Source organism: Erinaceus europaeus, chromosome 11 (genome assembly GCF_950295315.1).
Source record: "Erinaceus europaeus chromosome 11, mEriEur2.1, whole genome shotgun sequence".
In the NCBI taxonomy this organism is placed as follows: domain Eukaryota; kingdom Metazoa; phylum Chordata; class Mammalia; order Eulipotyphla; family Erinaceidae; genus Erinaceus; species Erinaceus europaeus.
Genome location: NC_080172.1, coordinates 55,739,478 through 55,759,948, shown reverse-complemented (window position 1 = coordinate 55,759,948; position 20,471 = coordinate 55,739,478). Strand labels below are relative to the sequence as shown.

At 47.6% G+C, this 20,471-nt stretch overlaps 1 protein-coding gene across 1 annotated transcript in view; it reads left to right on the top strand.

Moving 5' to 3' along the window:
• Positions 1 to 18,791, top strand: part of PHGDH (phosphoglycerate dehydrogenase) — a 38,058-nt gene extending 19,267 nt beyond the window's left edge. The window contains exons 6-12 of the mRNA XM_007534689.3: positions 8,102 to 8,234; positions 8,601 to 8,749; positions 10,675 to 10,827; positions 13,858 to 13,990; positions 15,738 to 15,868; positions 16,985 to 17,222; positions 18,472 to 18,791. Of these exons, the coding sequence (XP_007534751.1) occupies positions 8,102 to 8,234; positions 8,601 to 8,749; positions 10,675 to 10,827; positions 13,858 to 13,990; positions 15,738 to 15,868; positions 16,985 to 17,222; positions 18,472 to 18,626 (1,092 nt within the window). The 3' untranslated portion in view covers positions 18,627 to 18,791. The remainder of the gene's footprint in view (positions 1 to 8,101; positions 8,235 to 8,600; positions 8,750 to 10,674; positions 10,828 to 13,857; positions 13,991 to 15,737; positions 15,869 to 16,984; positions 17,223 to 18,471) is intronic.
• The last annotated feature ends 1,680 nt before the right edge of the window (positions 18,792 to 20,471 follow it).

Genomic DNA, 20,471 nt, shown 5'->3' with positions numbered 1-20,471 from the left:
TGGTTTGTTAGAGTTAACTTGGGAGAATACTGTTATTAAAGATATAGAGTGAGGGATCCAGGCAGTTATTAAAGATATAGAGCGAGGGGTCCAGGCGGTAGTGCACGGGGTTAAGTGCACCTAGTGTGAAGTGAGAGGATCCCAGTTCAAGCCCCCGGCTCCCCATATGTAGGGGGGTTGCTTCACAAGCAGAGAGGCAGGTCTGCAGGTGTTTATCTTTCTTTCCCCCTCTATCTCCTCCCTTCAATTTCTCTCTGTCCTATCTAACAGCAACAACAGTGGGAAAAAGATGGCACCAGGAACAGTACATTCCTAGTGCAGGCACCAAGCCCCAGATATTACCCTGGAGGCAAAAAAAAAACAAAACCAAACTATAGAAGTTGTGCAGGTTAGAGTATCAGACCTGAGAGTGTGAAGTCCCCATTTTGGTCCCCAGCATCTCATGTATAAGAGACATACTCTGGATTTCTCTCATAAATAAGTAAGTAAATAAATAAGTCTTAAAAACAGTGATGCAGAGTGAACCAGGAGGCATAGATGACACGTGGTTAGGCTACCTTCCTTGGAAAGATACCGAAGATTATCTTTGTGATCCCTTTCTTTCTGTCTAGCATCTGGGGTCTTATTTGGTGCCCTGATTTGTCACCCTGCTAGTCACTAACTAGACAGTTAATAGATAACTGACATATGACCCTTTCCAGGTTATCAAGAGCTGACCCCATCATATCAGAGTTGTGCAGAGAGCCGGATGAGACTTTGGACCATTCCTTTTCCTTTCCTTCATTTCTCCATTTTCCTGTTTTCCCTACTCTTACTCCCTTGTTCCTTCCCTCCCTTCTTTCCATTCTCCCTTCCTGATTGAAAGACAAAGAGTGAGAACATCACTGGCGTATGGGATAACCAAAGACAGAACCTGGCATCTCATGCACATAAGTCCAATGCTCTACCCATTTCACTACCTCCTTTCTTTTGTGGCTGTCTGATCAGCCGGGAAGGAGAGATCCCAGCTCTTAACCCTGCTTGGAGCTTATCCAAGGGGGCTTCCCAGGGAAGCCAAATGTGGGTCACTGCTTAGTGCCACAGAAATCCAGCTCTTACGGGAAGATGAAGATTCTTAACTGGTGTTCCAGTAATGTGGCCAGGGGCCCCTGCTTGAATCTATCTCCCCATTCCTCATTTTCAAGGGATATTTGTGCAGGTAGAAGGAAGCAATGGAAAACCAGGAGGTGGATTCTATGGCAAACCCCAAATGGAGACTGAGGTCTTCAGGTCATTTGGCCTCCTGGATCTTAAGGGTTTTTCTGTCAACTCCTTCCTTCCTTTCTCACTGCCCTTCATTGTTATAGAAGTAGAGAGAGAAAGTGAAAGGTTCCAGCACCAAAGCTTCCTTCAGTTCAGTGAGGCTAGATTTGAACCTGAGTTGTGCACAGGGAAAAGCAACACATCATCCAAATGAGCTATTTCATTGGCTCTCTGTCAATTTCTAAAACTATTGTTTGATAAAGGTTTTTAACTCTTACTGGACCAAGGCCAACAGGAACAGGGTGTGGGTGGAGCTGTGAGTTTCTGATTCTCCTTTTTTTTTTTTTTTGGTAAGTTCAGTTTTTTTTTTTTTTTTTTTTTTTTGCTGGGCAGGGAAGCTATATTTCTTTATTCAGGAACAACAATTTATAAACTAAGACAAACTAATCACCAAACAGAACTCTGCTGCCTCCTTCTCCCGCAGCGGCGCCAAGCACTCTCCAACTCTGGAACTCCAGAACTCTCTCAGGGTTCCTTGGGGCGGGGACAAGCGGGCCCGCAAAAACCAGCAGGACTGAACCAATTTTCTTGGCAGGGGGAGAGTCTAGCTATTTCTTGGAAAACAGTTTGTGAACTGAGTGCTGAGGGTTAATGATCCTTTGCTTAATTGCATTTGTCAATTTTAGGTCACCTTGTCCCTCTAAAGCCATGCCATAGGCCTTGGGGGAGCCTTGACTACTGGCTTGTTCTGAGCCAAGGTTTCAGGAAAATGCCTGCTGTCTGTACCCTGCTATTGGGCCAAGTCAGTAATGCTCTTTCTTGAAACTTTCTCAGTTATGTTACTGAATAATAGCTACAATAGACTACACTGACCTATCCCCGAGGATGTGTTAAGAGGCTCAAGCCAGCTGAGCCTTGTACTTTCTTATCAAGGTTTTCTGTGGGGCTCCAACCAGGATCCTTTACTAGTTTCTGTGTGATCAGTGTTATTACAAATATGATAGGAGTCCAGAGGTATAGACCTTAGACTCAAGCCACTGGTTGTTACTGGCTCTTTCAGGCCCAGCTGCTGTTTACTGAGCTCTGCCATATCAGATGCTATATTTGGGGGGCCTTGTAAGGTCATTGTGATTATTGATTATCTGGGTTTTACAGATAAAGAAACCGAGGCCCAGAAAGGTTCTAATAGGCCTAGGAGGTGGAAGAGGCCAGCCTAGATTCTTGGAATCTGAGCCCGTCCACCCTCTGCTCTAAGCACTGTTACAGCTTTCATCCTCATTCTTGTTAGCTCATGGTCCCTGAAATGACACTGTGGACGGCTTTTCTTCTGAGAAACCCTCCAGGACTGCTAGTCTGGCAACTGAAATTCATCTCTCTCTCTTTCTCATTTTTTTCATCATCAGGGGTTCTCTACACTGGGCTGAGTTATTTAGATACAAAGAGAGAGGGAGTGAAATAGATGAACACCACAGCTTCCTCAACATGGTGAGAACCTGGCTCAAATGTGAGCTGTTTTTGCCAGCCTGGTATACACAATATTTGAGACTGAGGTGACAGAGAGAAAAATACCTTACCTGGATAATGCACTGGAGGAAATGTCAGTGCTGTGGTGTCTTTCCCTCTATCTCTGTTTCTCTCTTTCTACCTGGAAAAATTAACCAGGAGCAGTGAAGTCCTGGTAATGATTAGGGAAAAAAAATTCTAATACTAAACCAAAAAAAAAAAAAATGGCTAGGGGCAGGGAAAGGGCATGACCCTTCATGGAATCCCTTTATCTAGAAGGCCACCATTGAGCCTAGGACCTAAGGCATGCATATTCAGCCTTATCAGGCTGCCTTCTGTGATGCTAGCTAGGATATTTCCTTAAAAAGCTTTGCTTCCTTTGTTGCCACCAAGTAAGGAGGCTTTCCTAGGGCTGAGTTTGAAGTGATGAATACTTTTGTACATGTCACTAAGATTTTGCTTTTTAAAAAAAAAACATTTATTCCCTTTTGTTGTTCTTTTTCTATTGTTGTAGTTATTGTTGTTATTGATGTCATTATTGTTGGATAGGACAGAGAGAAATGGAGAGAGGAGGGGAAGACAGAGACGGGGAGAGAAAGATAAGCACCTGCAAACCTGCTTCACCATTTGTGAAGCGACTGACTCCCCTGTAGGTGGGGAGCTGAGGGATCGAACTGGGATCCTTACTCCGGTCCTTGGGCTTCGTGCCACGTGCACTTGTTACCGCCCGACTCCCAAAGACTTTGCTTTTAAAAAAGTTTTCTTTTAAAGATTTATCTATTTGACTCATACCTGAGGCTCCCACACCATCACCATAAGCCAGAGCTGATGAGTGCTCTGCTTACAAAAAAAGAAGAAAAAGAAAAATCTATCTGTGGGGGTGGGGAGTAGGGGTTGGGGAGAGAAAGAGAGAGAGTATCACTCTGCTCGATGCAATGCTTGAGATCAAACTTGGGGCCTCATGCTGAGAGCCCAAGGCTTTATTCACTGCACCACCTCCCAAGCTACCTGGAGGTGCTCCACCCTCTGCATATTAGGACTCCTGCCCTGTTCAAGGACATCTTGGGATCACCTTTCAAGTCTTGTGTCTCTTGAAACTGATATCATCCTTTCTGCTTCCTGGGTCCCCTGGCTGAGTGCAACCTCTGTCTGACCTGGGCATCTCCTGTGAGACATGAGAACAGTGGCTTCTCAGCCATATTCTTCCCCTGAATTGTAAGCAGGTGACTACTATCCTGTTTTGGAAAGAAAGCAGAGTTGGGGCCCTGGCTGACCACCTGGAAGATGCTTACCTCCCCTCCACCTACTTCCTCCCTTCTAGCCTCTGGTCCAGCTCAGCCTGAGGACCTGGCAGCCCTGCATCCAGAGGAGAGAGTTCTGTGAACTCCTTCCATCAGGTGGAGCTTTGTGACTTCTGTGGGTGTCCCAGCCTTTCCCCAGTCCACATGAAAAAAAAAAAAGTAGATGGATTAGAGATTAAGAAGGTCAGTGTTCAGCCAGTGCTAAGAGCCAGTAGACAAAGAAGACTCAAGAACAAGGCCTATTCTCCCCAGAGAATATAAGCAGGTTATAACTGACTAGTCGATGGAAGCCTAAAGCTTGTGGCGGGGTATGGGGAAGGCAGCCTTTCTCCCCTAAATACCCACCGATATTAGTTGAGGTTCATGTAACAGAGCCACAGGACTAACAATGAAAAATGCGGCCTGAAAGCCTGTACATCCTACAGAACCATTTTTCGGTTCCTTCTCTAGAAGAGCTGAGATATTCAAAGGAAGAAAATAATGACACAGGTATCTCTTTGTCATTATTTTCTTTCTTTGAATATTTATTTATTTATTTATTATTTTTTGCCCTCAAGGTTACAGCTGGGGCTTGCTGCCTACATGACAAATTCACTGCTATTTTTCCCTTTTGATTTTCTTCTTGATAAAGACAGAGAGAAATTGAGAGAGGATAGAGAGGAGAGACACCTGCAGCACTGCTTCACTACTCATGAAGTTTCCCTCTGCAGGTGGCAACCAGGTACTTGAACCTGGGCCCCTGGCATGGCAATATTTCCTCTCAACTAGGTACTGCCCAGCCCCTACCATTGCTTTTCTAGTATGACTTTAACATCCCCCACATTACAGGAGAAAGTCGTCACTGGTAGGAAAAAATTGAAAACCTTAGGAGAGAACCATTTCACCAGCCAGAGATCAACAGTGGATTCTGATGTTCTTTATTTTATTTATTTTATTTTTATTTATAAAATGGGAATGTTGACAAGACCATAGGATAAGATGGGGCACTACTCCACACAATTCCCACTACCAGAACTCCATATCCAGTCCTCTCCCTTGATAGCTTTCCCATTCTTTATGCCTCTGGGAGTGTGGACCCAGGGCCATTATGGGGTGCATAAGGTGGGAGGTCTGGCTTCTGTAATAGCTTCCCTGCTGAACATGGGCATTGACAGGTCGATTCTTACTCCCGGCCTGTCTCTCTCTTTCCCTAGTGGGGCAGGGAACTGGGGAGATGGGACACCAGGACACATTGGTGGGGTTGTCTGCCCAGCAAAGTCAGGTTGGCATCAAGATAGCATCTGAAACCTAGTGGATGAAAAAGAGTTAGATAGAAAGCAGAACAAATTGTTGACTAATCTAGGCCTGATGTTTTTTATTTCATCCTGAGCCAGTTCTGGACATACTCCTCTCAGGGCATTTTCTTTTCAAGGAATGTTGAGCTATGGAATGTCAGAGCATGGCACAAGTTTGACAACATCTTCAAAACCCACTCCCCATCTCTCCCTCTCTCACCCCCCCCCCCCCAGTCTAGAGTTGACATCCTAGGTTGGGAAGGCTGGCTATAGTTGATAGCAGCCCAGGTGGGGCTGAGGCCCAGGGCTCCTGGTTCAGCCGCCCCATGCTTAGCTTCCTGACCTGCATTCTTGAGAACCTTGATAAATCTGAGATTCTTGTGGCTTCTAGGCCTCTTCCTCTCCCTTTCTAGGCAGCTTTTTTTGTAGGCAAGGCAAAAAGAACTGCATGTGTTGATGCTTCACAAATAGATACATCTTCAAAGCTGCTTTGGCCTGCTTGAAAGCCTTTACAGCATTGTTTGCACGTCACGATGGGCTGGGCCGGGGCGGGGGGTGGGGGGGGACTGTCTGCTTTTACTGTGCTGACTCTTCCCTGACAATCATTGTACCCTTTGCTATACCTCTGCAGGTAACAACAGGTCCCCTTTTGTCATTGTCCAAACTTTTCAGTTGTGCAGCCATTTCTAGAAGGTGGTGCTAGGATTCCAGGCTCTGGAGCCGATTCTGGTGTGTCCCAGCTCTTCCAGGGCTGTTTAATCTTAACAAAGTATCTAATGCCTATGCCTGATTTTCTCCCATCTGTGAAGCTGGTAAGTCCTGGTCCTTAGCCTACCTGGTGAGCAATAGATGAGAGTGCTGGGCACATGGTAAAGGCTAAAGAAATGTTTGCCTTTCCTACCTGTGACTGATCTTCCTTCTTCTGAGCTTTGTTGTCTCTACCCTTTCTTCTTACTGGTATCCAGATCAGATATTGTTTGGCCAAATTTATGAGACTGATGAATTTATCCACATTCAAGTTTCCTGTCTGAACCCCTTCTTCCAGATGTCAACCTTCCTTTTCCCACAGCCTCTGGACAGGAACTCTGCCTGGGAATACCTTCTCTTTGTCTACCAAGAATTGACTCTATCCACACTCCTTTTTAAAAATCAATTTATTTATTAAATAAGACAAAGAGAAATCCAGAGGAAATGGGGAGATAGAGGGAGAAGACCTACAGCAGTGCTTCATTGCTTTTGAAACTTCCTCCCTGTAGGTGGGGCCTAGGGGACTGAACCTGAGTCATTTTGCATTATAACATGTGCTCTCAACTGGATGCCCTCCCTTTTTTGTTTGTTTGTTTAACTAGGGCACCACTTAGCTCTAGCTGATGATTAGGCTTGGGATTGAACCTGGAACCTCAGCTTCAGGCATGAAGGTCTTTACATAACCATTATGCTGTCTCCCAGACCCATCAACTGTCCTTTTTTTGAAAATAATTTCTTTTTTTAAATTTTTAATTTTATTTATTTTGTGTCCAGGGTTATCTCTAGGGCTCGGTGCCTGCACTATGAATCCACTGCTCCAACACTCCATTTTCCCCATTTTGTTACCCTTGTTGTTATTATTGTTATTGTTGTTGTTATTCCTGTTTTTGCTGGATAGGACAGAGAAGTGAAGAGAGGAGGGGAAGACAGAGAGGGGGAGAGAAAGATAGACATCTGAAGACCTGCTTCACCAGTTGTGAGGTGACCCCCCTGCAGGTAGGGAACCAGGGGCTCAAACTGGGATCTTTACACTGGTCCTTGCACTTCGCGCCATGTGCGCTTAGTCCACTGTGCCTGGCCTCCAATCAACTGTCCTTTTAAGGCTCACTTCCTCCTTTTTTTTTTTAAAATTTCCTTATTGAGGAATTAGTGTTTTACATTCAACAGTAAATATAATAGTTTGTACATGCATAACATTTCTCAGTTTTTCCATATAACAATACAACCCTCACTAGGTCCTCTGAAGATCTGTATTCTCCCACCCACCCACCCCAGAGTCTTTTACTTTGGTGCAATACGCCAATTCCAGTTCACTTCCTCCTATGTCCTTATTCTTTATTCCTTGCCCCATCTAGTCTGTTGCCTTGTTGATATCACCTGCCCATGGCTATTTATGCCTCTGTCTGACTTGTCCTCAAGCTATGCCTCCTAAGACCAGGTACAACTTCACTTTATAAAAGAAACTTGGGGGTTGAGGTAGGGGCCATATGCTTTCTGTAGATGCATTCACAGCAGCATTCCACTGCTTTCTCCAAAATTCTGGTCTCACTCTGGCTCCTGTAACTGTCCTTAGACCTTACTGCTTCTTCACTCTGCCTGTTTTCTGCCTGCTTCTGGATCTGTGGGTGCCACTTTCTCTGGTCCCTTTCCCACCTTCATCTGTAGCCACAGTTTCAAGGCATCACCTTTCCTAACCCTTGCAGGCTTCTTCCTCCTCCTTGCAGGCTTCCAAAAGCTCCACCTCACTCATTCAGCTGCTCTTGCATCTGTTTGGGGTTAAGGATACAGAAGCAGGCATCCTCTCTTTGAACCTTGGCCTGGCCCCCTCCCAGTATGTAAACCCAATTTCACTTCCTTCAGCTCTAAAGTTGAAAGAATTTTTCAAAGCCCACTGTATTGTCACAGGCAGGAAAGGGGTGTTTTGCAAAAGGCTCAGCTGTAGTGCTCAGTTTTTGGCAAATGCTTGGCAAGTGGCTTCAAGGCTGATGCTTGTGAATGACACCTGATTTATCTGTTTCTCTCTCTTCTTACCAGACTGTAGGATATGATCCCATCATTTCACCAGAGGTCTCAGCCTCCTTTGGGGTACAGCAGTTGCCCTTGGAAGAGATCTGGCCCCTGTGTGACTTCATCACTGTGCACACGCCTCTCCTGCCCTCCACCACAGGTACGCATGTCCCTCCCTGGTGACTTGGCCTTAGCAGCCATAGGCTATTGTGGGCCTGCAGTTGGCTTCTTCTGCAGCTGAGGAGGCCTAACTCTGAGGAGTTTCCACCTAGGGCCAGAGAGTGGGGGACACGGTGCTGCTTTGCTGGAAGGAGGGGTGGCTTGACTGGAGAAGTTGGGCTAACACGTGGGGCCATTAAGCAGTACTGCCTGGCTCCAAGTCCAAACAAGATCTGTTGCTCGGAGCGTCATGAGAAGGGAGGGCTGAGCCCAGAGAGGCTGTTGTCCTGCGGGAAGAAGGTCCTCTGTGGGACTGAGCTGGGTCCTGGGCACCTTCACATCAGGGATGCTGTTCCTTTTCTTCCAGGCTTGCTGAATGACGGTACCTTTGCTCAGTGCAAGAAAGGGGTGCGCGTAGTGAACTGTGCACGGGGCGGGATTGTGGATGAAGGCGCTCTGCTGCGGGCCTTGCAGTCGGGGCACTGTGCGGGGGCTGCACTAGATGTGTTCACAGAGGTAAGTGGCTGGTGGTGATGGGAGAGAGCAGGGGAGGCTCTGGGGGTGACTTGGGAGGGAGAGCCCAGTGTGGTCTGAAGGTCCCAGACTCCCAGGAGAAATGAAACACTGCGCAGCCTGGAAGAAGTAACAGCTTTGTGGTTTGATAAGTCTGCAGAACTGGGCCCAGAGCAGTCATGGGATGGGTTTTGAGTAGGACCCAATGGGGCCAGGAAATGCCTCACCTGGAAGAGTGCACACTTTGACATGGGTGAGGAGTTGGGATTAAGCCCCAGTCTGCCACTTTGAAGCATTTGCCCAGGAGAGCAGTACTGTGGTGCTGCTCTTTCTCTGTCTTACACCTGCTATCTAAAAGAATTAAAAAAAAAAAAGTCCATTGGGAGGGGTGGAATCATACAGGCAAGGAGCCCTGGCAAAGCTCTGGCAGCAAAAGGAAACAAATTTAAATAGACCCCAGTTTGTGATCTCCTGTTGCTCCCATGCTGATTCAGGGAAGACAGAATTGAAAGTCAGTCCTGGTATTTGTACTCCTATCATTTTTAAATTATTGATTTATATATTTTGTTGCCACCAGGGCTTTTGCTAGGGCTTGGTGCCAAAATGATGACTCCACTGCTCTTAGATTCCCCTTTTTGATAGAGACAGAGAAATTGAAAGGGAGGGATGGAGGGGAGAGAGAGAGAGAGAGACCTGCAGCACTGCCTTACCACTCGTGAAGCTTCCCCTCTGCAGGTGGGGGCTAAGGGCTGAACCTGGATCCTTATTTATGATAACTTGTATGCTTTACAGGCTGTGCCATCACCCAGCCCCTCCTGTCATTTTTGTTAGTTGGGCAGGAAATTCCTTGAAGGTGGGACATACCTGGCCCTCCCTTGTGCCATATCCCTTCACGGCAGCTTCTGCTGCTCTCTTCAGGAGGCCTGAACAACACTGAATAAATAACCTTCATCCTTAGCTAACATGGGTGGGTGTGAGGGAGACTCCAGGGGTGGGTGCAGGTGCTCAGATGAACTACCTGACTTGGGGAGAACTTGAGTCTGCTGAAATCCAACAGTACGTGCTGGGAGCATGGGGCAAGGGGGACAGGAAAAACCAGTAATAGGGATGCTGAGATAGCTCACCTGGGTAGTGCACCTGCTTTGTCATGAATGTGACCAGAGTTTGAGTATGGCCTCCAACACACTAGAGGAAGCATTGGTGCTAGGGTCTCTCTCTCCCTCTCCCTCTTCCCCCCCATCCCCTTCTCCTTCTCTCTCTCTCACCCTCCCCTTCACCTTCTCTCTCTCACCCTCTCCCTCCCCTCCCCTTCTTCTCTCTCTCACCCTCCCCCTCCCCTTCTTCTCTCTCTCACCCTCCCCCTCCCCTTCTCTCTCTCTCTCACCCTCTCCCTCCCCCCTCTCCCCTTCTTCTCTCTCTCTCCCTCTCCCTCCCCCCTCTCCCCTTCTTCTCTCTCTCACCCTCTCCCTCCCCCCTCCTCTCCTCTCTTTCTCTCTCTCTCTCTGTACGCACCGTACCTCTGTCCCTGTTGAAAAAAGTTCACTAAGAGTGGTAAAGCCCCCATGACAACCAAAATCTCCAATAATAATAGGTACCATTCCACTAGTTACTGTTAATTGGAGGTATAATCACCATAATACTGTTGTAAAATGAATAGTATCCACTTTATATTGATAGATAAGGAGTTGTCACAGGGAGGGAGGGAGGGGGGAAGGGGAGAGAGAAGTGTGTTGGAGCTCACATTGGAATCTGGCCACAGCTGTCCACTGTCCTTTGTTGGAACATTCCGGCAGAAGCCAAGACTAAGTCCAGTGACCACCTGGACAGAAAATAATTAAAAGACTGTTAGCCCCTACCTTCCTCCCTATAACATTCCTCGTGTTCTGGGCCATTCGAGGTGTCATTAAAGTGAGTATCTTACCCCTCAGGAGCCACCCCGGGAACGAGCGTTGGTGGACCACGAGAATGTCATCAGCTGCCCACATCTGGGCGCCAGCACCAAGGAGGCACAGAACCGTTGTGGGGAGGAGATTGCAATGCAGTTCGTGGACATGGTGAAGGGGAAGTCTCTAACAGGAGTGGTAAGTACCCTGTGGGGCCAAAGCTTAGAGAATCAAGGGCAGGCTTGGGAAATCAAGGCATGGGACTGATCATCTTGCTGTGACTTTGGAGACAGCCTTCTCTGTGGCGTGGCAGGTGCCTCCCTCCCTCTAGCCTTGAGCTTTGCAGTCAGGAGCCTGTGCAACCCTGAAACATTGTTGCCTAGCTCAGAGATTGGCTGTTCCTGCTCTTGGCCTCTGCTGAAAGGCTCCTTTGTTCTCTAGGCTTTGGGAATGGAGGAGTGTGGCTCAGGGACAGGGTGGTTGCCATGGTTGAGGGTGGATAGGGGAGGGGGTCTGGAAGAAGCCAGCTCTAAAATGCCCATCTTAGAATCCTGGCCTCACACTGATATCCTGCTCCTCTTGTGCCCCAAATGAGCCCCTCATGTCAGCATGAGCTCTGTTTTCCCACATATATAAACCATGGTGTGGGTGTTTCTGAAGCTTCTGTTACCTTTTCAGAGCATTTAATGTCATAACTCAGAGTTGGGCTCCCCTGACTTGCCAAAACATCACACTTGCTATGTGTGTTTTCATCACTTCTGGACCCACCTTTTCATTCAGATAAAAAGACATTGAGAGTGGAAGACGTATCACAGCACCAGAGCTTCCCCAGCTGTTATAATGCCCCTCTGGTGGTGTTGGGTCTTGAACCTGGACCATACACATGGTAAGGCAGGCACCTTATCCCATGAGCTATCTTTCTGGCCCCCACCTTGAGAAGGATTTTCACAGGCTGTGGCAAGAGGAACACAAAATACTTTGTTTAGCCCTGCTATGTTGGTTTGCCAGTCTAGCTCTTCCAGCCACTGTGCCCTCTACACCAGAGACAGGTCTCTAGTTAAATCCTTCCTAGGCCTTTCCTCTTTACAAATTGCCTTAAAAATACATAAAAGTAGCCAATATACTTAACTCAGAGCCAGAGCATTTTGAGCCACAAAAGGCGATGGTAATTTTGATCCAGGACAAGCTAGCTTTGTCTCCTTTTGATGGGGAGTTAGATGGTTAGACTCAAGACTTTAGACTTTAAGAGGATAGTGTCCACCTTCTCTGACTATTCAGCATGCTTTTTTTTGGACTTAGGGTTCAGTGTTTGAGGAGTGATAGGACTAAAAAGTCTATGAATCTGGCTTTATACGTTAGGATAACGTATAAAGAAGTAGCTCAACAAATAGAATACAGGACTACACACCTAAGGGAAGTAGCTCAACAAATAGAATACAGGACTACACACCTAAGGCTTATAGCTTAAGTTTTTGGTGTCAACTGGGGTGGTGCTTGGGTTTCCCTACTCTCTCATATGAAGTTAAGTATTTAAAAAACATGACGGGAGTCGGTGGTAGTGCAGTGGTTAAGCGCAGGTGGCGCTAAAGCTCAAGGACCGGTTTAAGGATCCCAGTTCAAGCCCCTGGCTCCCCACCTGCAGGGGAGTCGCTTTACAGGCAGTGAAGCAGGTCTGCAGGTGTCTATCTTTCTCTCCCTCTCTGTCTTCCCCTCTTTCCATTTCTCTCTGTCCTATCTAACAATGACAACATCAATAACATTAATAACTACAACAATAAAACAAGGGCAACAAAAGAGAATAAATAAATATAAAAATATAAAAAAATATATATGACAACTAGGGCCAGGCGGTTGGTTGAGTGCACACATTATAGTGCACAAAGACCCAGGTTCAAGCCCCCGGTCCCCACCTGTAGGGGGAAAGCTTCACAAGTGATGAAGCAGGTTTGCAGGTGTCTCTGTCTCCCTCCCTACCTTCCCCCTCCCCTCTCAATTTCTCTATGTCACTATCCAGTAAATAAATAAAAGGAAAAAAAAGTGTTTTAAAGGCAAGATAGGTCACCTGGATAGTGCGCCTGCTTTGTCATACATGCAGCCCAGGTTTGAGCTCGACCCTTGCTGCATTGGAGAAAGTGTTGGTGTTGTGATCTCTCTCTCTCCTTCTCCCTCTCTCCCTCCCTCCCCTCTCCCTTTGTCTCTGTCTCTATATGAAAAAGTTGCTTTGGAGTAGTGACCAAAAAATACAAAAACAACATAGACATCTGATCAAAGTGTTTGCTGACAATGGAAACACATTTAAAAAAAAAAGTCAAGATAAAGAGTCCGGGCAGTAATGTACTCAGTAGGGCACACCTGTTACTGTGGGCAAGGACCTAAGGTAAAGCCCGTTTCCCACCTGCAGGGGAACACTTCATGATCAGTGAAGTAGGTCTGCAGGTGTCTTTTTTTTTTTTTTCCTTCTGCTCTTAATTTCTCTCTGTCCAATCAAATAAAGTAGGAAAAAGAAAAAAGTACAAAATGGCCACCAGAAGCAGTGGATTGCAGGAGCACTACAGTGCTGGCACTGAGCCCAGCAATAGCCCTGGGGACACACATAAATAAAAAATTAAAATTAAAAAAATACATGAAGATAGAAAACAAAGGTGTGGGCTAGTGAAATAAGTCACTGTTTGACAGTGCACTGTTTTGTCATGTGTATGACCCAAGTTTGAGTCTGACCCACAACACATTGAAGGAAGCTTCTGTGTTGCGTGGTCTCTTTCACTACTTTCTTCTGCTTCTTACTGTCTCTGTCTCTACCTGAAAAAAAGAAGAAAAAAAAGGAAACAAAGCTAAAGTTAAAATCCCATCCAGAGATCTACCTCTCTTTCACTCTTGCTTCCTTTCTTCTTTCTTCCTTCCCTCCCTCCGTGAGATCCTGACTCTCTGCACAAGCCTCCAGAGGAGCAGATGGCTGGCACAGTTCACACACAAGTGTCTTTATTTCCCTTACTGACAATTTGGAGTATCTTTAGGTTTTTGTGCTCTCTTCTGGCTTGATGGTTTTTCTTGTCTGTGGGGACAAGTGACTTCCTTGCAGGTGGCTAATGGAAGTTGTCACGGTACTCCCTCCCCCCAACTCCTGGAGCTCAAAGCAAGTATGTGTCTCTGTGCTTTATGCCCTCCATACGGAGCTGAGTCTTGGCTTTGGTTTGTGACCTGCACTCCTTTCCCCCACTTTCTCTTCAGGTTAACGCCCAGGCCCTCACCAGTGCCTTCTCTCCACACACCAAGCCTTGGCTTGGTCTGGCTGAAGCTCTGGGGACACTGATGCGAGTCTGGGCTGGGTCCCCCAAAGGGACCATCCATGTGGTGACACAGGGTGAGTTGGAAATACTGTGGAGGAGGGGGGAGAGAGGGGCATGAGTGCTGTATCCCACTGGTGTGTCCACTATGGGCCAGAGACTAATGAGGGATTCAAGCTGATCTTGGTCCTGGGATGTCACATCCCCTGCTCTGAGAGGGGCACAAGGCTACTGGGAAGTATATGCCTTTCCACAAACTATACTGAGGCAACATTTATATGATACAAGTGTTGGGTGCAAGAGCAGCCCCTGGAAGGGTTGGAATTTTACCCAGGCAGCAGGAGTGCGTAATTAAGAGTCAGGGTGTTTGGTTGTGGCCTGTCACTTGTCTGCCATGTGACTCCTGTCTCTGGGCCTTGAGTCCTTCACATGTGAGGTGAGAGTCATAGGGGTGAGTGTGTCACATGAGGCCATTCTGTGCTCTCTGACCTATCAATGTCAGTCTGTTATCAAGAGGAAGGGCAATTAGTCTACAAATGAGGACTGATGCAAGAAAAACTGCCTTTAGTCAGGTGCCAGAAAGACCTGAGATGGCAGACTCAGATCTCAAAACCATCTCCACATCTCAGGAGGTGAGCAGGATTTTTAAAGGAAAGGAATAGGGAGATATAGGGGTAGGCAGAATTGGCAGCTGCAATATAAGGAGTAGGGGTGGGGAGAGACTGCAGATGCAGACTCTGGCTTTCTCTGGAAACTTTCACAGATTCCCCAGACAAGGTCTGTCAGCAAAAATTGCAGCTTTCTCAGGGAGCAGTTCCTGATCTGCTTTGGTTCACATAATTTAAGGTCAATCTGACCCACAGCAAATTTGCCAGTTCTTCTTTTCTTTTTATTTTAATCACCCCTGGGGCTTCATTCTAGGCTGTGCTTTTTTTAAACTTTTATTTATTTATTTATTTTGTTTTTTCTCAGATAGGAAGAGGGGCTGGGAGAGACACCACAACTCAGTGCAGTGGGAGGCTGGCTGGGGCTCAGTTCTGGGGCACACACTTGGCAAAGCTGTTGCACAGTACCCAAGTGAGTTATTTCAGCAGTCCCATCTGTCAGTTTCCTTGAGATTGGCACCTGGATTTGTTATATGTGTGAAGAGAGCTAAATGGGGTCTCTAGAGCTCACTAATAGGTGCACAGACCTTGGGGAATGTACTTTGCAGTGGAGTGATAGGGATGGCAGTAAGTACCCTCTTCCTGACTCCTGGAGCACTGTGCAGGCGCTGTCTACTTCTGCCGTAGGTCACATCCTAAGCAGCCTTGATGAGAGGTCAGAGAGGGATCCATTCTCCTAAAACCCGCTAAGGCTTGTCTCTTCATCTCTGCTGGAGTGTGGGATGTGGTGATCATTTCTGTACTGGGGAGGGACAGGGCCTGGGTCCCCACTGGTCTGGGAGCCTAGGCCTCAGAGGAAGTAAGTGGGACAGGGAACTTGGTAGCATTTGCTTTGGTTTCCTCTTGAGACTAATAAGGGTATGGATGCCAGGCTAGAGCATTTCCCAGGTGTCCACTTACGAAGGACAGGTAGACCTGGATGGTCTGGCTGATGCCAGGGGGCAATGGATTTAAATTGAGCTCTGTTGCTGTTGAGCTCTGGAGGCTGTTCTGGGTCTGTGTCTCAACTTCTTTCCAGACCCCAGAAAAAAAAAATCAACCTCATCCAGGGCAGTTTTTGTGTGTGTGTATGTGTGTAAGTGTGTTGGGGGGGAGGGGTAGAGGAATGAGAAACTCTTGACCCAGAAACAGGTGCCAACAGCAGCCTTATGATTCCCAGGAACATCCCTGAAGAATGCTGGGAACTGCCTTAGCCCTGCTGTCATTGTTGGCCTCCTGAAAGAAGCCTCCAGCCAGGTGGATGTGAACTTGGTGAATGCCAAGCTACTGATGAAAGACGCTGGCCTCAATGTGGGTGCTCCACCCTTAACCGCCTCCCCATCTCCCCTCTTCTCTCTCCTGTCCCCACATTTTCAGAGGGTTCAGTCAGTACTGCCCTCTGGTGGTGTTGCCCTGCAAGTGGCAGTCGGCCTCGAAGTGGCAGCTATTATTCCCAGCAGCATGGAGGCAGCCTGGCTGCTACCTTCCACTCTATGTTGAAGCACTCTGTGCCTGAGCCCTCTGAGCTAGGAGTGGGAACAGTGCCCTCAGTTTCACAGCCAAAGAAAGCAAGAAGTAGCCCAGAGCTGGGGGAGAGTCCAGCATGTTTGACTTCTGACTCCCCAACCAGTGTCCCCCTTCCCACTGTATTTTCTGATGAGCTTGCAAACTCTGGGAGCTGACAATGCATCCTCTGTCTGATGTCCACCCCTGCTACTTACCTCTGCTGTTTTCCCCTCTGGTTCCTTTTCCAGCTCAAAGTGCATTTTTTTGGCATTTGCAAAGAGCCCAGTGACTCCCCCTACCCCCCTTTTCCTCTTTCTGCATCCTCACATCCCATCAGTTCCTGACTTTGGGCTGGAAGCAGTGACTTGGCAGGAAAGGCCAGGCTGGGGCAGCCTTGGTGCAGGCTTGCCAGCCAGTCCTTCTCATAGCTCTGTCTCTTTCCCACTTCCTTCCCTTCATTTCTTCCTCTTCAAGCCTCTACCTGTTCTCGTGCTTCCTTTGTGGAGGTCATTAAGCTTTAGCCAGGTTCCCAGTCTTAAACAGGCCGAGTGAATAGATCAGACTGAAACCTTACCAGCTGTTATAATAGTGAAGGGACAAGGTGGGTGTGGTGCAGCTAAAAGATGCCACTGTGGCCTGGAATAGCTCACCTGGTAGAGTGCACACATTCCTATGTGTGAGGACCCAGGTTTGAGCCCCCAGAACATATGGGAGCTTCATACATAAAGGGAAAGCTTCATGAATGGTGGTGATGGGGGAGTAGTGTTGTGGTGTCTTGCCTTCTCTCTTTCTCCCTCTGTCTCTGAAGACAGGAGAAGAGTCCACTAGGGAGAGGGCAGGGGGTGGACTAGTGCAGGCTTCATGAAGCCCTGGAGGCAGACAAATATAACTGTCCCCCCACCCCAAACTTTCCCTCTGCAGGTCACCACCTCCCATAACCTCGCAGTTCCTGGAGAGCAAGGCTGTGGAGAAAGCCTTCTGACTGTGACCCTGGCTGGTGCCCCCTATCAGGCTGTGGGCTTGGTTCAGGGAACCACACCTGTGCTGCAGGGGCTCAATGGAGCTGTCTTCAGACCGGAAGTGCCTCTGCGCCGTGGTCTGCCTCTGCTCATGTTCCGAGCACAGTCTTCCAACCCTGCCATGCTGCCAACCATGATTGGTAAGGAGGGGGCCTTGAGCACTGGCTGTGCCTGAGGCATGGGGTGTGGGTGGTAGGTGGGAGGCCCTTCTGCTCCTATCTGTGCTGCAGGCCCTCCTGGAATCTGTTCTGCCGGCTTCCAAAACACCTAGGGAGTAGATATAGTTCGGAGGGAAAGTAGCTCATCTCAGGTTGCTGTGTGGTATGGGTCAAACCCAGGAGCGTCTGTGTGTTAGCCTAGGTTTGAGCCTCAAGCTCACTACATGAAACCCCATGGTTCAACTTTGCCTGAGGAGCTGTGTCCTAGGAGCTCAGAGCCACTGAGTGCTGGATTCCCTCCCCAGTGGCCAGCTGGATGGTGATACAGTCATCCTGGACACCCCCACTACCCAGACCCTCTTCCCAGCATTGCTGGACCTCTCAAATCTACTCTGGGCATGCTGGGAGTTTGGGTGCACTTCTAAATTTGGCAGGTTTTAAAAGAAGACATAATTTAAGGATCAGTGAGATTGCTTGCATAGAGTCGGGGGCACTTGCTTTGTAACATACAACCCAGCACCCACCACACTGGAAAAAGCTTGTGTATCTTTCCTTCTGTTGCCCTTTCCCTTAATGTCTGAAAAAGTGGTTTTGGAGCAGTGAAACCTCTACGATGAGGATAATAGCACATATCTGATTTCCCTGTCCTTGCTGGCTGCCCAGAGGGCCTTCTCCTGCTCTTTTGTTTGGCTCTTGCCCCAGCTTTCTGTGGCTGGACCTGCACTTTCCTTCCTTGCCTGGTGACCAGGGAATCTCTAATCCCTAGAGTCTCCAGAATACTGAGGGGAGCTATGCTGTTTATCCCACCTCACCTTGGAAGCTCTGGGGCTTATTACAACTTTGTAGAAGTTCCAAGACTCATGGGGCCAGGCAGGGGTACATTCTGCTTAGTGAACATGTTAGGCACAAGGACCCAGGTGCAAGCAGGGAGGAAGCTTCACTAGTGGTGCAACAGTGCCATAGATGTCTTTTTTTTTTTTTTCTCCCTCTCTGTTTCTCATTCCTCTCTCAGTTCTCTTTGTCCTATGGGGGAAAAAAGGTGGGGGGAGGGAGAAACTGATGGCCAGGTATGGTAGATTCATTGTGTAGGCACCAAGCCCTAGTAGTAACTCTGTTGGCAAATAAAAATGTAAAATAAAGTTAGTTAACTAAAAGTTCCAGGGCTCCCTCCCATACCCCTGCTTTCCCCCTTCTTTGCCCTGTGCCAACCAGGTATCTCTTCTGCTTCCAGGTCTTCTGGCAGAGGCAGGTGTGCAGTTGCTGTCCTACCAGACCTCGTCCACCTCTGATGGGGCGACCTGGCACGTCATGGGCCTCTCCTCCCTGCTGCCCGACCTGGAGGCCTGGAAACAGCATGTGGCTGAGGCTTTCCAGTTCTTCTTCTGACCTTTGGACTGGTTCTTGCATCCCAACCTTGCTTCTGGGGCTTTCTCAAAGAAGCCTGGCTGGTTGTCATCAATGGGGAAAATAGAACCCTAATCCTGGAGCCCGCAGACTCATCTGACCTTTGTAGTACAGCAATAACCTCCAAATAAAAGATCTTCCCCAAGAGTGGTCCCTCCTTGCATTGTCATTACTCAGCAGTGCCACCAGAGGGCAATGCAGGCTGTTTAAAAAACAAAAAACTGTATTCCATGTGAGAGAGAGCAAAAGAGAAAACAGTACCATGCCTGTACTTGTGCTGATAGAGGTTAAATTGAGAGCCTCAGACATGCAAATACAACGCACTGCCAGTTGAGCTATTTTCTCAGTCACTTTTTCCCCCCACTTTGGATGAGTGTTGCACACTCTGGGTCTTTTTTATTTTTATTTATATTAATTTTTATGAGACAGCTATAGAGAGAAACTAAAGCACTGCTCAACTCTGGCATAAGGTGGTGCCAGAATTGGACCTGAGACCCCTGGAGCCTCAGGCATGAAAGTCTTATATAACCTTTATGCTGCCAGCCCAGCCTGGAACTTCTCTGTCTGCATGGTATAAGCAGACTTTGGTGACTGGAAAATTGGAAATCTTCCCTTCTTAGGGGATCCTTCCCTAGGGAAAGAGGCCTTTGTTAAGAACCTGCAGGAGTCTCTTTTAGTGGAAAGGCTCCTGAGCTCCCCAGGGAAGGGCCAGGGCTCAGTAGCAGAGTTGGTGAAGGTGAAAAGGTCTTGTCTCATGGTGGCTGTGACCAGTCCTTGGAGGTCTTGCAGTTGAACCAGGACTGGTAATCTTTGGATGTGCAGGAGTATAAAAAGCTCACATTTGGTGTTGCTCAGCATCCAGATAACCTAGTACAATTTATTTTTTTTATCTTTTCTTAATTTTTAAAAGTTATTTTACTTGATAGGACAGAGTAAAATTGAGAGGAGAGGGTGACTTAGGGAGAGACACCTGCATCACTATTCCAGTGCTCATAAGGCTTCCTCCCTGTAGGTGGGGACTGGGCTTGACTAGTCCCTGTGCATGGTAGCATTGATGTTCAACCAGGTACATCAGTCTCTCTCTTGTTGTTATTATTATCATTATTTTACCAGAATTCTGCTCACATCTGATTTATAGTAGTGTCAAGGACTGAGCTTGGCACCTTAGAGCCTTGGGTATGGAATTCTTCTGCATAACCATTGTGCTATCTCCCCAAGACCTAATGAAGTGTTCAGAGAACTCCTTGGAAACCTGGCCCCAGCACTGGATGACATGGATAGTCTTGATTGCTAAGGTCATTGGAGGCACCAAGACCCCATAGTGAACTACAATAGAAATAGAAAGAAAGGCCCCGAGTTTTATCTCAAGAACTTAGGTGGAAAGCTAGGCAGTGACACACCTAGTACAGTGCACAGGTTACCACACACCATGAATACCTGGGTTCAAGACTCTGTATGGGCAATGGGGCAATGCTGCAGGTGCCTTTCCCTCTCTCCCCTATTTCTAGCATAAATTTATTTGATTAAAAAAAGGGGGTAGGAAAAAATTGCCACTGAGAGCAGTGGAGTCCTTGCTCAGGTATCGGACCTCTGCAATAACTCTGGGGAGGTGGATAAGTAAGGAAAGTGAATCTGGGTTTTTTCCATGATGACAAACCTTGTTCTGGAGCTCTCAGGAAAGGTACATGGGCTCCTGCCTGGAATGCCAGCTGGATGGAGTCCCCTAACCAGCTTGCAGAGAAGGAGCCAAGGAGGTGAGGGGAAAGCAAAGGGATTACTAAACAGTAGCTGAGCTCCAGGTGTTTGGAGATGGAATCAGCTGGTTAG